A 14,137-nucleotide genomic window follows, 5' to 3' on the forward strand; every position below is an offset into this window, starting at 1 on the left:
TAGCCTTGTCCCAGATCTGATTGTGTGGATTTGCCAACTCGGCAAGACCGCATAAATAGATCTGGCACCAGGCTACATTCACGCTTCTACTTACGATTCTCTGGATGGTGAAGTCGTAGATCTTCTTGCCAGCGTTGGCTCTAAAGAACTTCCTGTACTCCCTGCGGACCTGTAACCAAGAAGACAACTGGCCGTCAATCATCCATCCCCATAGTGATCTGATTTGAGGCATGGGGCCAATAGAGAAGAGATTACAGTGGTGATGACTATAGCAACAGGCAGACGTGGTTAGTTACAATGAACTCAAGAAACATCATACAAACAAAGGGAGGGAGGGAAAATCTGTTGAGCACTCAACTCAAATCAGAATGGGACTTTCTCCTAAATGTTTTTTTCTGAAAATGAGATGTTACATAGTTAATTAATAATGAGGTGGTCAATTTAAATCACACTGATTGGAGTCGACAGGTTAACAGGTTCTGAGAGATGCTCTGATGTGCCAAGGTGACATGCACATTGTGCAATCAATTAATCTGATGACAGGATTGGGGCCACTCAGACTACAGTAATACATGAGAAAAGGAGTAGATATAGCACCAGACAACAAGACCTATAGAGGGTTAGACATGTTGATGGTTACACAGCTTATCATGCACATGATGCAGACAGGACATACAGCAATTGCTAGAGACAGACAGACATCCATCCATCCATGTCAGGGTCAGTAGTGCCTTTGACCTCTCTGTTAAGAGGCTGCAGTCTTCAAGAACGAGCAAAAAAAAGAAAAAAGAGCATCTGTGAATGAATTATAACCAACCATAGCCAGCTTATCTAAAGCCCTGCTGGCCTCATGGAGAGAGCAGGATAGACGTACATTACACCTCATTGTACATCTTAATAACGTAATGTGTGTCACTGCAGGGATACAGGAGGGGAGGGTAGGTAGGAGGGCATATCCTTTGGTACTGGACTGTCCAGATATCAAATCAGTCACTCTGGAGCTCACATGCATGAACTGTGTCATCACTGTGGTTGGTCCCGAGCTATGATAGGCTGAGGCTGACTGCATGCTGGTTCTGTGAAGTGTGCCTACCCCTCCAACACCAAAGACCGGGGAGTGGCTCAGAGGGTAAGGGGTGATTGGTTAGGGTAGAAAGGAGTGGCTGGTTAGGCTAGAAGGGTGGCTGGAGGGTAGGGAAGGCTGGGCAGTGGGCAGGTATACCTGGAGTCCCAGCCAGTAGGCCCAAATGATGGCGACGGCGTGCTTACGCCTGGCCTCCTCCTTCAGGCGCCTCAGCTCCCTGCGTGCCTTTTGGGAAGAAGGGAGGAAAGAGAGGGAAGGAACGAACGATTGAAAGGAGGGAATAATAGACTGATATGGAGGAAGAGACACTGCCCTGTGTGAGGAAACACGTCACAAGAGCCCTGTCTAGTTACCAAGATCCTGAAGACGATTTAACCAACTATGGGAAGAATGCAATTATCATGAAATAGACATTATAATAATGCTGTAGTTTGATTATGTACTGTACATCAACTAGTCTTTTTGATTGAAACAGACATGGCTCTGTTGGCCAAGAGCAAAGTACAAAGCTCAAGGTAACAAGTCCATCAGGAGGTCTCTCCAACGTTCCATACACTGCAATGCACACTGAGAAAAAAAAATGATGCAAACCTCAAGGAATCAGCAAGCAAGGAGGTGTAGCATGCAATTTATGTTGAGAACAGCATGCAGAAAGAAATAAAGAAAGAGTGCAGATAGAGGTTGCAAAAGGTGAGGCATGGGCCTCAAGGAGGAACCGAAACACACCTAAACATCCTGACCTTTGGTAAGAAGAACTCAAAGCCAGGATAGCGGAGTGTGAGTGTTTGGGTGGTTTGGGGTAGGGCAGGCAAAGAGTTTATCCAAGGTTCCAGACACTGTGTGTGTGATGCCAGTCTAGTGCCTGTCAACATCCCCCCACCTTCCTCACCCCCCTCCCGGTGTCAGTCTGGATCAGCTATAATCCATCAGGCTGCACAGCAAAGAGGCTTAAGTGACTGTATCTTTATCTTTACCCCAACCCTCCCCTCCCCCACCCATAGCCCTTGCGCCCAGGCCTGTCCATTATCTACCAGAACCAAGGGCCATCAGAACTCCAGTTATCTATCTCTAGATCTCTTCCATTAAACCATTAAAGACTAAACAGAAGCTAGCTTGGCTGAGAGAGCCAGCATGGGTGTTTGGGGGTCTTGCTCTAGTCCAGTAGGCTAAGTAACCCCCCCGCAATTCTGTTTTAACATGCAATGGGACATTGGATGAGGGGTTCGTATGGCACCTTGTCATGCAATATAAATGGGATGGGTGGTGGTAATGGGGAGGATAGCTAGAGAGACATTCACAGTCTCTCCAGACTATTGTTTGGCTAATGCAGGGGTCTGGCATCTGTCTGGTTGGATCTGATGGAGAAATGGCAGGCGGGCGGCGGGATATGGATGGATATTGTTCACAGGCTTCTTCCCAAATACCTTGGTCCCCTGCCAGCCGGACCAAATGACAGACACGGCGTGCTTTTCTCGCGCCGCCACCTTTAGATGCCGCAGTTCTCTCCGAGCCTGGGGAAGTGGTGGGGTTGGATTTATTGTGTTTTGGGAGGAATATACCCATTGGGATAGGTGTTGGTATAAATAAGAAGCAGACGAACAGCAATATGTAGCCAACCCGGCAAGTAGCATAAAAGTAGCATAAAGAAGAAAAGATTAAGACAATGGAGGAAACATTAGCTACCATTTGGAGCTTATGACTGAGTGATCACTAGTAATCAGAATAACTTGAGTGCTCTTCGACCATTGATGGCCTGATAAATCCTACCCCTGCAAACCTAACTAAATGTGATGAATATGCGGCAAATTTCAGAGATAAGATAAACATTAGGCTGGGTATCAGTCAAGCAAGACCTGATGAGAAGTTTGATTATATATGTTTCCTAGCCTACCACAAAGGCACTATGGATTTATTTTCCCTGCTTGACACATACAGACATGCTCAGGAAAGTGATATCACAACTTAAGGTCTTCTACCTGCCTTCTGGATTCTATCCCACCACCACCTTCTTCAAACCCACATTTAATTGCATATCTGAAGAAGTACAAGCTATTGTTAATCACTCCCTGTCCATTGGCACTTCCCTCACTGCACTAAAAACTGCTACAGTAAAACCTCTTCTGAAGAAAAATAGTCTAGATTCTTCAGCTCTCAGGAATTTTCAGCCAATCTCCAACCTTCCATTCTTAAGCAAAATGGAGAAATTGGTTTTCAAACAGATAATATTTTTTTTCAAAAGCCAACTACATTATTAAAAAATTGCAATCTGTTTTTTTGTGCCCACCACAGCACAGAGACTGCCTTAGTTAAAGTGGTAAATGAGCCACCACAGATGTCAAACAGCTCTCCTTGTGCTCTTGGATTTAAGTGCTCCATTCAACCCTGTTAAAAATGATGTCCTTCTGGACAGGTGGGTTGGCTTCTCCAGTCAAGTTCTAAATTGGTTTAGGACCTATTTAAATCGGTCAAGAGTTTGTCACCCTTGGTGAACATAATTCAGACAAAATACATAGCACATGGCATTTTACAAGGTTCAATTTTGGGTCCGGTACTGTTCAGTTTATATACATTAACCCTTGGCAGCGTTATCAGAAAGCACAGCATTGACATTCCCTGCTACACAGACAATACACAACTTTATATTTCTGTGTGACCAGAGGATGTTAGCACCACAGATACATTATTAGACTGTATTAGTGATTTAAATACTTGGATGGCTCACAACTTCCTCCAGCTAAATCAAGACAAGACTGAGGTACTTATTGTTGGCGCCAAAGCACAGAGAGAATTCTGGCTTTAATTCACGGTCAATAAAGATAAAACAGGTTAAAAAAAACCTAGGTGTTATTTTAGATTCTGAACACAATTTTGAATCACACATTAGCAATGTGACCAAAATAGCTTTCTACCACCTGAGGAACATTGTCATGGTGCGGCCGTTTCTCCACGTTTTTATTACAAGCAGGTTTCACTACTGTAATGCTCTCCTGTCTGGTCTACCCAAGAAAGCCATTGGTCAACGAAAGCCATTGGTCAACTGCAAAACATACAGAATGCTGCAGCACGAATACTGACCAAGATCAGACGGAGAGCACACAGTACACAGGTTTTAAAGTCTCTGCACTGACTGCCTGTGAGTTTTAGAATTCATGTTAAGATTATTTTTATTAATTTTTAAATCAATACACGATTGTGCACCCCAATACATGTCAGACATGCTTTTAAGTTATGTACCCCTCAGGACGTCTGGCACTGGTCTTTTAACTATCCCAAAGCCTGGGACCAAGAGGCATGGTGGCAGCCTTTAGTTATTATGACCCTAGCCTCTGGAACAGCCTGCCAGAGATCCTGAGGGGGGACAAAACTGGAAAATGTAAAAGGGATCTTAAAACACACCTTTTTAGCTTTGCTTTTCCTTAGGGTGCTTTTAGTCGTTCAATTTTTGATATTATTTTGTTTTTTTTAATCCTCTTGTGTTTGTTGTGTAGTAAATATTTGTTTTAATTTGTTTTTCCTGTGACACACATTGCGTTGCATTCCATGTCTGAAATGTGCTGTGTAAATAAAGCTTGATTTGATGAACTAGCAACATTAGTACAAAAGTTCAGGTTTTCCTGAAGTCCCCCGAAATTAATTGTATCCGATATAGTATCTGATCGATTATATTCATTAAACTTTGTGACTACTTGGCATGGTCTGTTTTAGTACAACAGCTCACATAACTCACTGACACCACTCCAATTCAGTGCCAGTTACAGTGGGCTTTGCCCAGTCTAAGAAACTAGACTAGATCCACCAATCAGATGGGACGATTAGTCGATAAATTAAGCCACACGCGACTGCTTTGGTCATGCAACATGTAGCAATACATGATCTTTGACGATTATCTGGTGAGTGTGGCTGTAAAGCCTTTAGATAAGATCATGCAGAGTTACAAAATAGTTGTAAAGGTTGTTTTTCAATGGATAGCAGGACTGAGTTGATCTACATCCCTTGTTATTAAAATGTCCATAAAACATGACATGTTGTGCATGGACTGTTTTAAAGGATTTATATGTTGCCTCTAAAATATATAGCACTTTAAAAGTCCATAAAGTGCTAATGGTGGTATGTGCTATGACCATTAGGCTATATGATCTGAAGATACCTAGCAGGGTTGGGCCAATTCCATGTAAATTCAAATCAATTCAGTAAGTAAACCAAATTCCAAATGTTCCTCATTGAAAAGCATTGAAGAGAATTGGAATTTCAGTGTACTTCCTGAATTGACTGAAATTTAAGTGGAAATGACCCTAACCCTGCTCTTTGTGTTCCTGTAATGGCACATGGAATACAGTCTATTCTCAGCACAGTCCTCAGAATTATTACATCAAAGTGAACACATGATATTCATTCTGATTGGATACTGTACGTCCATTATCATGTACTATCCGTCATGTCTCTCATAAAAACAGATTACAGAGGAATGCAATGACAAACATCAAGAAAACAACAGACAGACATGGGAATGGAAAGGAGAATTGTGTTGTGGGACTTGCAGTTGTTCCTAAAGGGAGAATGTAAGGGAGGCTCCATAACAGTAACAGAGGACTAGCAAACAGACGTTTAAATAGATGTTAGTGGGATAAGGTTAGCCACCCAATATCCCTCAAATGACACCTATTGAAGGGACAATAAAACAGATGAGTCAATCACCAGACACTGGTAAGGGACGCTAGTGGACCAATGGGACAACGGAGGGACGATGACGAGCCATTCAATTGGTCAGTTTCAAGAGGAGGGGTGGGACATGGAGTATGACGGACAGCTGGGATGGCAAAACACGACAACGGCAACCGGCTTAAATACCTTGGTCCCCTGCCAGTATGCCCATATGACAGACACGGCACGCTTATTCCGCGCCTCCGTCTTTAGGCGCCGCAGCTCCATCCGAGCCTGGTGGTGGCCGGGAGGGTGGAAGGATGAAGGGAGGAGAGTGGAGGTTAGGAGGGAAGAATTAGAGAGAGGGGAGGAAGAGAGTGAAAAAGAGTGTGAGAAAAGCAGCGGTGGTAAGATCAGCGACAGTAGAAGACCAGAAGGAAAAAGCTGTGAAATTGCTCTAGTTTAGCTGGGAGACCTGAGCAGAGCCATGTCTTATAACCTTGCAAAAGCAAAAGGCAGTGGATGTCCATAATCAGCAGCTCATCCATTTCCTCCCAATATCATTCTATACTTGTCTTTACATTGTCTAATCATTATGTTGAAATCAGGTAGTGTTTGAGCCAGTACCTGAGTCCCGTGCCAGTACGCTGCAATGGTAGTCACAGCCTCCTTGCATCTCTTCTCGTATTTCAGTTGCCGCAAGATGTTGCGGGCCTGGAGAAAAAACATTGTTTCTAAACATGCCTTTACTACAGCTTTATGACAGGAAAACATGCTTTCTTATACTGTTTGACTGGTATGTGGACATGGACATACCTTCCACCCTCTGACGAAGGACTGCATCACTAGTGTAGCACTCTTGATCTTCTGATATTTATTTTGTTGCTACAACAGGGGAAGGAAAAAAACACTGAGCTTAACTGACAAGTAAGATTGAACTACAGGCATCTAAGCTCTATAGCCACCATATTAGGGATGCGCATCTTTCTAGTTTCAAGACGATTTGATATGCATACATGGGCTCCGATACGATGCAGGAAAGAAACATTTTAGCATCAAATGATTCAGTGCGATTTGGTTGAATTAATTTCCATTTTAAAATCAAATCTGCTGCTGATGGATGAGCTGGGCCTCTCTGTGCTGGATCTGTCTGAACTGACTGTGTGTGTGTGTGTGTGTGTGTGTGCATAAGATATGTACACTACCATTCAAAAGTTTGGGGTCACTTAGAATTATTATATTTTTTTAAAGAAAAGCAGATTTTTCTTGTCCATCAAAATAACATCAAATTGATCAGAAATAGGGTGTAGACATTGTTAATGTTGTAAATTACTATTGTAGCTGGAACACCAGTAAATACATCAACAGTGAAGAGGCGACTCCGGGATGCTGGCCTTCTAGGCAGAGTTGCAAAGAAAAAGCCATATCTGAAACTAGCCAATAAAAAGCAGAGATTAAGATGGGCAAAAGAATACAGGCACTGGACAGAGGAACTCTCCCTAGAAAGGCCAGCATCCCGGAGTCGCCTCTTCACTGTTGACGTTGAGACTGGTGTGTTGCAGGTACTATTTAATGAAGCTGCCAGTTGAGGACTTGTGAGGCATCTGCTTCTCAAACTAGACACCCTAATGTACTTGTCCTCTTGCTCAGTTGTGCACCGGGTCCTCCCACTCCTCTTTCTATTCTGGTTAGAGACAGCTTGCGCTGTTCTGTGAAGGGAGTAGTACACAGCATTGTATGAGATCTTCAGTTTCTTGACAATTTCTAGCATGGAATAGCCATCCTTTCTCAGAACAAGAATAGACTGACGAGTTTCAGAAGAATTTTCTTTGTTTCTGGCCATTTTGAGCCTGTAATCGAACCCACAAATGCTGATGCTCCAGATACTCAACTAGTCTAAAGAAGGCCAGTTTTAATGCTTCTTTAATCAGAAGAACAGTTTCCAGCTGTGTTAACATAACTGCAAAAGGGTTTTCTAATGATCAATTAGCCTTTTCAATGATCAACTTGGATTAACTAACACAACATGCCATTGGAACAGGAGTAATGGTTGCTTATAAAATGGGCCTCTGTACGCCTATGAAGATATTCCATTAAAAATCTGCCGTTTCCAGCTACAAGTCATTTACAACATTAACAATGTCTACACTGTATTTCTCATCAATTTGATGTTATTTTAAATACACAAACAAAAAGTGCTTTTCTTTCAAAAACAAGGACATTCCTATGTGACCCCAAACTTTTGAACGGTAGTATATATGATGTATATAGGTACCTGAGCGGAGCCATAAGGGAAACTGGGCCTCTACCACCCCACTACCAGTTATAGCCATTGACATAGACAATGAATATATAGCAGAACTTTGGATTTCAACCCCGTCTCATAATCAAATGGTTTTGACAACTCATTTGGAGTGAGCTTCTCTTCTTCGATCATGCAGTGCGGGCAGCAAAAGCCATTTCTGTCCTTATGAAATGATCATCTGTAAGCTCTATATGTAAAAATGACCATATGCACTGATTGTTTCAAGCAAAACTACTGATGATGGTGAACCTGAACAATCAAAATAAAATCAAATGTAGCCTAAACCCCGATTAGCATATAGCCTACCTATAGCCAGATGAGAGTTGTGTCCATGGCGATAGCTTAGGCTACCTTTATTCCGATAAAATACAATTTTCAACAGCGCATTTGATCAAAATAACCAAGCAAATTACATTGGTTGCCACTCAACTAATAAAGCCTAATATCGCACAAGCCATTTTACAAACATTTGAACGCTGATCAAGAATAGGCCTACATCTTGTTGGTCAGTGCGCGAAGCTGTTCACAGCGAGCAGTTTGACTAGGCTACTGATATTACCAAGGGTTGTTCGTGGTTACAACATGGTTACATGAGAGAGGATGCAGTTGCCACAAAATATGCTATTTTCTGAAGGTAGAAAGTAATTTGAGTAAAACATTTTAGTGAATCACCGATCTGTAACAATCTATTTTCTGACCGATGCATGCTATATTTGGATCAGATTGTGCTCCCACAGACGGATGCACTCATATCTTAAACATTTGAACCGGCATGACGTTCTGTATGTGTTTGTGTGTGCATAGTAGAGACAAGCTAACTCACTGCATATCTGCGGTACCAGGCTGCCACCACCACCTGGCTCTTCTTCAGCAGCAGAAAGTGAGTACGAGACTTCCACCCGCGGTAGATCTTCTGGATCAGGGTGGCCAGGTCCTCCAGACACGCCCTCCTCCTCTCCTCCAGAGTGAACAGCTGTGGACACAGGAAGAAGGCATCAAGAGGATGATAGAAACATGAACATCTACTAGAATACTAAGAACACCACCATAGTCTGTACAATTTAGTAATAAGAAAACTATTTTCATTGAGACAGGATCTCATTTTGGGACAATATTGTGTGGTTCTCAAGATCTTTAGAAAGACAAGGGGCATCTATAGCTGCCCAAACACATTCTCCACCTCAAATACCTTTGCAGACAGACCGATCAGGTGAGAGTTTAGTGACCTAGACTAGGCCCCATCCTACCACCACCATGAATGAACTGTAGCGTCACTCTATACCAGAAACGGAGATACTTAGCTAACCTGGTAAGGTACAGTAGATCAAGGATAAGGACACAACCCTGTGAGGTCAGGCTTTACGAGCTTTTTTTAGACTGGCTCCTGGACTGACAAGGTTTCGTTGTTGCCCCCACCACTGCATGTTCTTAAAAGCCCATGCTACCATGGAAAATAGGCCTAAATGTTCCTTTTTTCCCCATGCTACTGGCCGAGTCGACATAGAATGGATAGAATTGATTAGGGCTGTCCACGACAAAAAAAAAGATTGGTCAATAGAGTTGTCTGGTCTTTCGACCAATCGTTTGGTCTAAATTTTATATAGACTCACCATATGTTTGAATACAATCAACTATATGTAGTAGAGGTCGACCGATTAATTGGCATGGCCGATTAATTAGGGGCAATTTCAAGTTTTCATAACAATCGGTAATCGGCATTTTTGGATGCCGTTTACATTGCATTCCACGAGGAGACTGCGTGGCAGGCTGACTACCTGTTACGCGAGTGCAGCAAGGAGCCAAAGTAAGTTGCTAGCTAGCATTAAACTTATCTTATAAAAAACAATCAATCTTCACATAATCACTAGTTAACTACACATAGTTGATGATATTACTAGGTTAACTAGCTTGTCCTGCGTTGCATATAATCAATGCGGTGCCTGTTAATTCATCATCGAATCACAGCCTATTTCGCCAAACGGGTGATGCTTTAACAAAAAGGCTCATTTGCGAAAAAAGCACAATCGTTGCACGAATGTACCTGCCACAAACATCAATGCCTTTCTTAAAATTAATACATAGAAGTATATATTTCTTAAACCTGCATATTTAGTTAAAAGAAATTCATGTTAGCAGGCAATATTAACTAGGGAAACTGTCACTTCTCTTGCAATGTTGTATCTTGAGTTCATTGCACGCATACTCAGGGTATATGCAACAGTTTGGGCCGTCTGGCTCGTTGCGAACTAATTTGCCAGAATTTTACGTAATTATGACATAACATTGAAGGTTGTGCAATGTAACAGCAATATTTATACTTAGGGTTGCCACCCGTTCGATAAAATACGGAACGGTTCTGTATTTCACTGACAGAACAAATGTTTTGTTTTCGAAATGATAGTTTCCGGATTTGACCATATTAATGACCTAAGGCTAGTATTTGTGTGTGTTATACTATAATTAAGTCTATGATTTGATAGAGCAGTCTGACTGAGGCAGCAGCAGGCTCATAAGCATTCATTCAAACCTTACTGCGTATGCCAGCAGCTCTTAGCAATGCTTGATCACAGCGCTGTTTATGACTTCAAGCCTATCAACTCCAGAGATTAGGCTGGCAGTAGTAAAGTGCCTATAAGAACATCAAATAGTCAAAGGTATATGAAATACAAATGGTACAGAGAGAAATAGTCAACGCCTCATAATTCCTATGATAAATTTGGTTGCAGTTTTCTTTACTGGGAATATTAAAGACCTGGGAATATTGAACCACCAGCTTTCATATGTTCTGAGCAAGGAATTTAAACGTTAGCTTTTTTACATGGCACATGTTGCACTTTTACTTTCTTCTCCAACACTGTTATTGCATTATTTAAACCAAATTGAGCACGTTTTATTATTTATTTGAGACTAAATAGATTTTATTTAGGTATTATATTAAGTTAAAATAAAAGTGTTCATTGTTCATTCAGTAACTGTCATTATTTCAAATTAGGCCGATTAATTGGTAGAGGCTTTTTTTGGTACTTCAATAATCGGAATCGGCGTTGAAAAATCATAATCTGTCGACCTCAAATATGTAGGCTACTGAGCTTGTCTGATACTTTAAGCACTGTAAATAAAAATAAATTACTAAAGAGGGTAAACCAGAGATCAATATAGCGTAACCAGAACAAACAAAAAAAACTCCTCCTCTCACTTCTGCTGTCCTTCTCAGATTCTGCCTTCACGCTCCTGAAGTTGCCGGTAATAGGCTACACCAGCGTTTGGCAACCTTTTCCATTTGGAGTGCCATGTTATTGTACAGTTTTTACTGATCTGCGTCCCAATTATGATTTTCACATGCACATTTTTGGTGGAACAGTTTCATTTCATTTACAGTACCAGTCAAAAGTTTGTGCACACCTACTTTATTTTTTACACTGTTATACATTGTAGAATAATAGTGAAGACATCAAAACTATGAAATAACATATGGAATCATGTAGTAACCAAAAAAAAAGTGTTAGACAAATCCAAACATATTTTATATTTGACAATCTACAAAGTAGGCACCCTTTGCACACTCTTGGCATTCTCTCAACCAGCTTCACCTGGAATGCTTTTCCAACAGTCTTGAAGGAGTTCTCACATATGCTGAGCACTTGTTGGCTGCTTTTCCTTCACTCTGAGGTCCAACTCATGCCAAACCATCTCAATTGGCCAAAGGACAGATTTCCACCAGTCTAATGTCCATTGCTCGTGTTTCTTGCCCCAAGCAAGTCTGTTATTCTTATTGGTGTCCTTTAGTAGTGGTTTCTTTGCAGCAATTCAACCATGAAGCCCTGATCCACGCAGTCTACTCTGAACAGTTGATGTTGAGATGTGTCTGTTACTTGAACTCTGAAGCATTTATTTGGGCTACAATTTCTAAGGCTGGAAACTCTAATGAACTTATCCTCTGCAGCAGAGGTAACTCTGGGTCTTCCTGTCCTGTGGCGGTCCTCACGAGAGCCAGTTTCATCATAGCGCTTGATGGTTTTTGTGACTGCACTTGAAGAAACGTTCGAAGTTCTTGAAATGTTCCATATTGACTGACATTCATATCTTAAAGTAATGATGGGACTGTTGTTTCTCTTGGCTTATTTGAGCTGTTCTTGCCATAATATGGATTTAGTCTTTTACCAAATAGAGGCATCTTCTGTATACCACCCCAACTGTGTCACAACACAACTGATTGGCACACCAGTTAATTGAAATGCATTCCAGGTGACTGGAAGCTGGTTGAGAGAATACCAAGAGTGTGCAACGCTGTCATCAAGGCAAAGGGTGGCTACTTTGAAGAACCAAAAATATAAAATATATTTTGATTTGTTTAACAGTTTTTGGGTTACTACATGATTCCATGTGTTATTTCATAGTTTTGACGTCTTCACTAATATTCTACAATGTAGAAATAGTCAAAATAAAGAAAACCCCTGGAATGAGTAGGTGTCCAAACCTTTGACTAGTACTGTATAATAAAGTATTCATGTCTCAAAATCAATGTCATGTAGTTAATCAAAATTTGATATAAATGAAAATGATAAATCTAAAAGTAACTTCCTTTGCCATTGCTAATATGTAAAGATTGCCAACAAATAAAAACATTGCAGCACGCAGGTAGAAAATATTCTTTTAAAACGAAACATCCTATGAATCACATTGGTTACGCATGGCCTGTCTGCCAGGAACTTGAAACATTATTTCATAGTTTTGACGTCTTCACTAATATTCTACAATGTAGAAATAGTCAAAATAAAGAAATGGAATGAGTAGGTGTCCAAACCTTTGACTAGTACTGTACAATAAAGTATTCATGTCTCAAAATCAATGTCATGTAGTTAATCAAATTTGATATAAATGAAAATGATAAATCTAAAAGTAACTTCCTTTGCCATTGCTAATATGTAAAGATTGCCAACAAATAAAAACATTGCAGCACGCAGGTAGAAAATATTCTTTTAAAACGAAACATCCTATGAATCACATTGGTTACGCATGGCCTGTCTGCCAGGAACTTGAAACATTGTATCAACTTGTTCCGCCCAAAGCTCTTGTTCGAGCTCTGGACAGACAGACATTGGGGAAGGCTATTTGTGTAAGGGATAAGAAGTAATCAGGCAGGCCTATTTTATGACGTTTCCACCGGATCCTAGCATGACATTTTTTCCCTTTCATGTCGAGTGGTTGTCGAAAGGCAGAGCATTGGAAAGATATTTCAAATAGGCTACGTTGAGGAACTACCGTCTTCATCGACCTGGCCAAGGCTTTCGACTCTGTCAATCACCACATTCTTAAATCGGCAGACTCAGTAGCCTCGGTTTTTCTAATGACTGCCTTGCCTGGTTCACCAACTACTTTGCAGACATAGATCAGTGTGTCAAATCGGAGGGCATGTTGTCCGGTCCTCTGGCAGTCTCTATGGCGGTATCACAGGGTTCAATTCTCGGGCCGACTCTCTTCTCTGTATACATCAATGATGTCGCTCTCGCTGCTGCCCACCCGTCCAGCTCTGGACGGTTCCGACTTAGAATATGTGGATAACTATAAATACCTAGGTGTCTGGTTAGACTGTAAACTCTCCTTCCAGACTCACATTAAACATCTCCAATCCAAAATTAAATCTAGAATCCGCTTCCTATTTCGCAACAAAGCATCCTTCACTCATGCTGCCAAACATACCCTAGTAAAACTGACCATCCTACCAATCCTCGACTTCGGCGATGTCATGTCCAAAATGCTTCTCGTTGGCTGGCCCTCGCTTCATACTCGTCGCCAAACCTACTGGCTCCAGGTCATCTAAAAGTCTCTGCTGGTAAAGCCCTGCCTTATCTCAGCTCACTGGTCACCATAGCAGCACCCACCCATAGCACGCGCTCCAGCAGGTATATCTCACTGGTCACCCCCAAAGCCAATTCTTCCTTTGGCAGCCTCTCCTTCCAGTTCTCTGCTGCCAATGATTGGAACGAACTACAAAAATCTCTGAAGCTGGAGACTCTTATCTCCCTCACTAGCTTTAAGCACCAGCTGTCAGAGCAGCTCACAGATCACTGCACCTGTACATAGTTTATCTGTAAATAGCCCATCCA

The 14,137-nt window shown here is 41.6% G+C and overlaps 1 protein-coding gene across 5 annotated transcripts in view; it reads right to left on the reverse strand.

Annotated features, from left to right (window-relative positions):
• Positions 1-14,137, reverse strand: part of LOC110520290 (unconventional myosin-Ib) — a 147,609-nt gene that overhangs the window by 4,594 nt on the left and 128,878 nt on the right. Inside the window, exons 20-26 of one of the 5 annotated variants that reach the window (XM_021597483.3) lie at positions 8,854-9,003; positions 6,542-6,610; positions 6,353-6,439; positions 5,933-6,019; positions 2,509-2,595; positions 1,223-1,309; positions 95-169 (exon numbers count right to left, since the gene is read on the reverse strand). In XM_021597483.3, the coding sequence (XP_021453158.3) occupies positions 95-169; positions 1,223-1,309; positions 2,509-2,595; positions 5,933-6,019; positions 6,353-6,439; positions 6,542-6,610; positions 8,854-9,003 (642 nt within the window). The remainder of the gene's footprint in view (positions 1-94; positions 170-1,222; positions 1,310-2,508; positions 2,596-5,932; positions 6,020-6,352; positions 6,440-6,541; positions 6,611-8,853; positions 9,004-14,137) is intronic. The other 4 variants (XM_090230058.1, XM_021597487.3, XM_090230060.1 and 1 more) reach the window with 4 other exon arrangements.

Source organism: Oncorhynchus mykiss, chromosome 3 (genome assembly GCF_057628025.1).
Source record: "Oncorhynchus mykiss isolate SJ-2025 chromosome 3, ASM5762802v1, whole genome shotgun sequence".
Classification (NCBI taxonomy): Eukaryota; Metazoa; Chordata; class Actinopteri; order Salmoniformes; family Salmonidae; genus Oncorhynchus; species Oncorhynchus mykiss.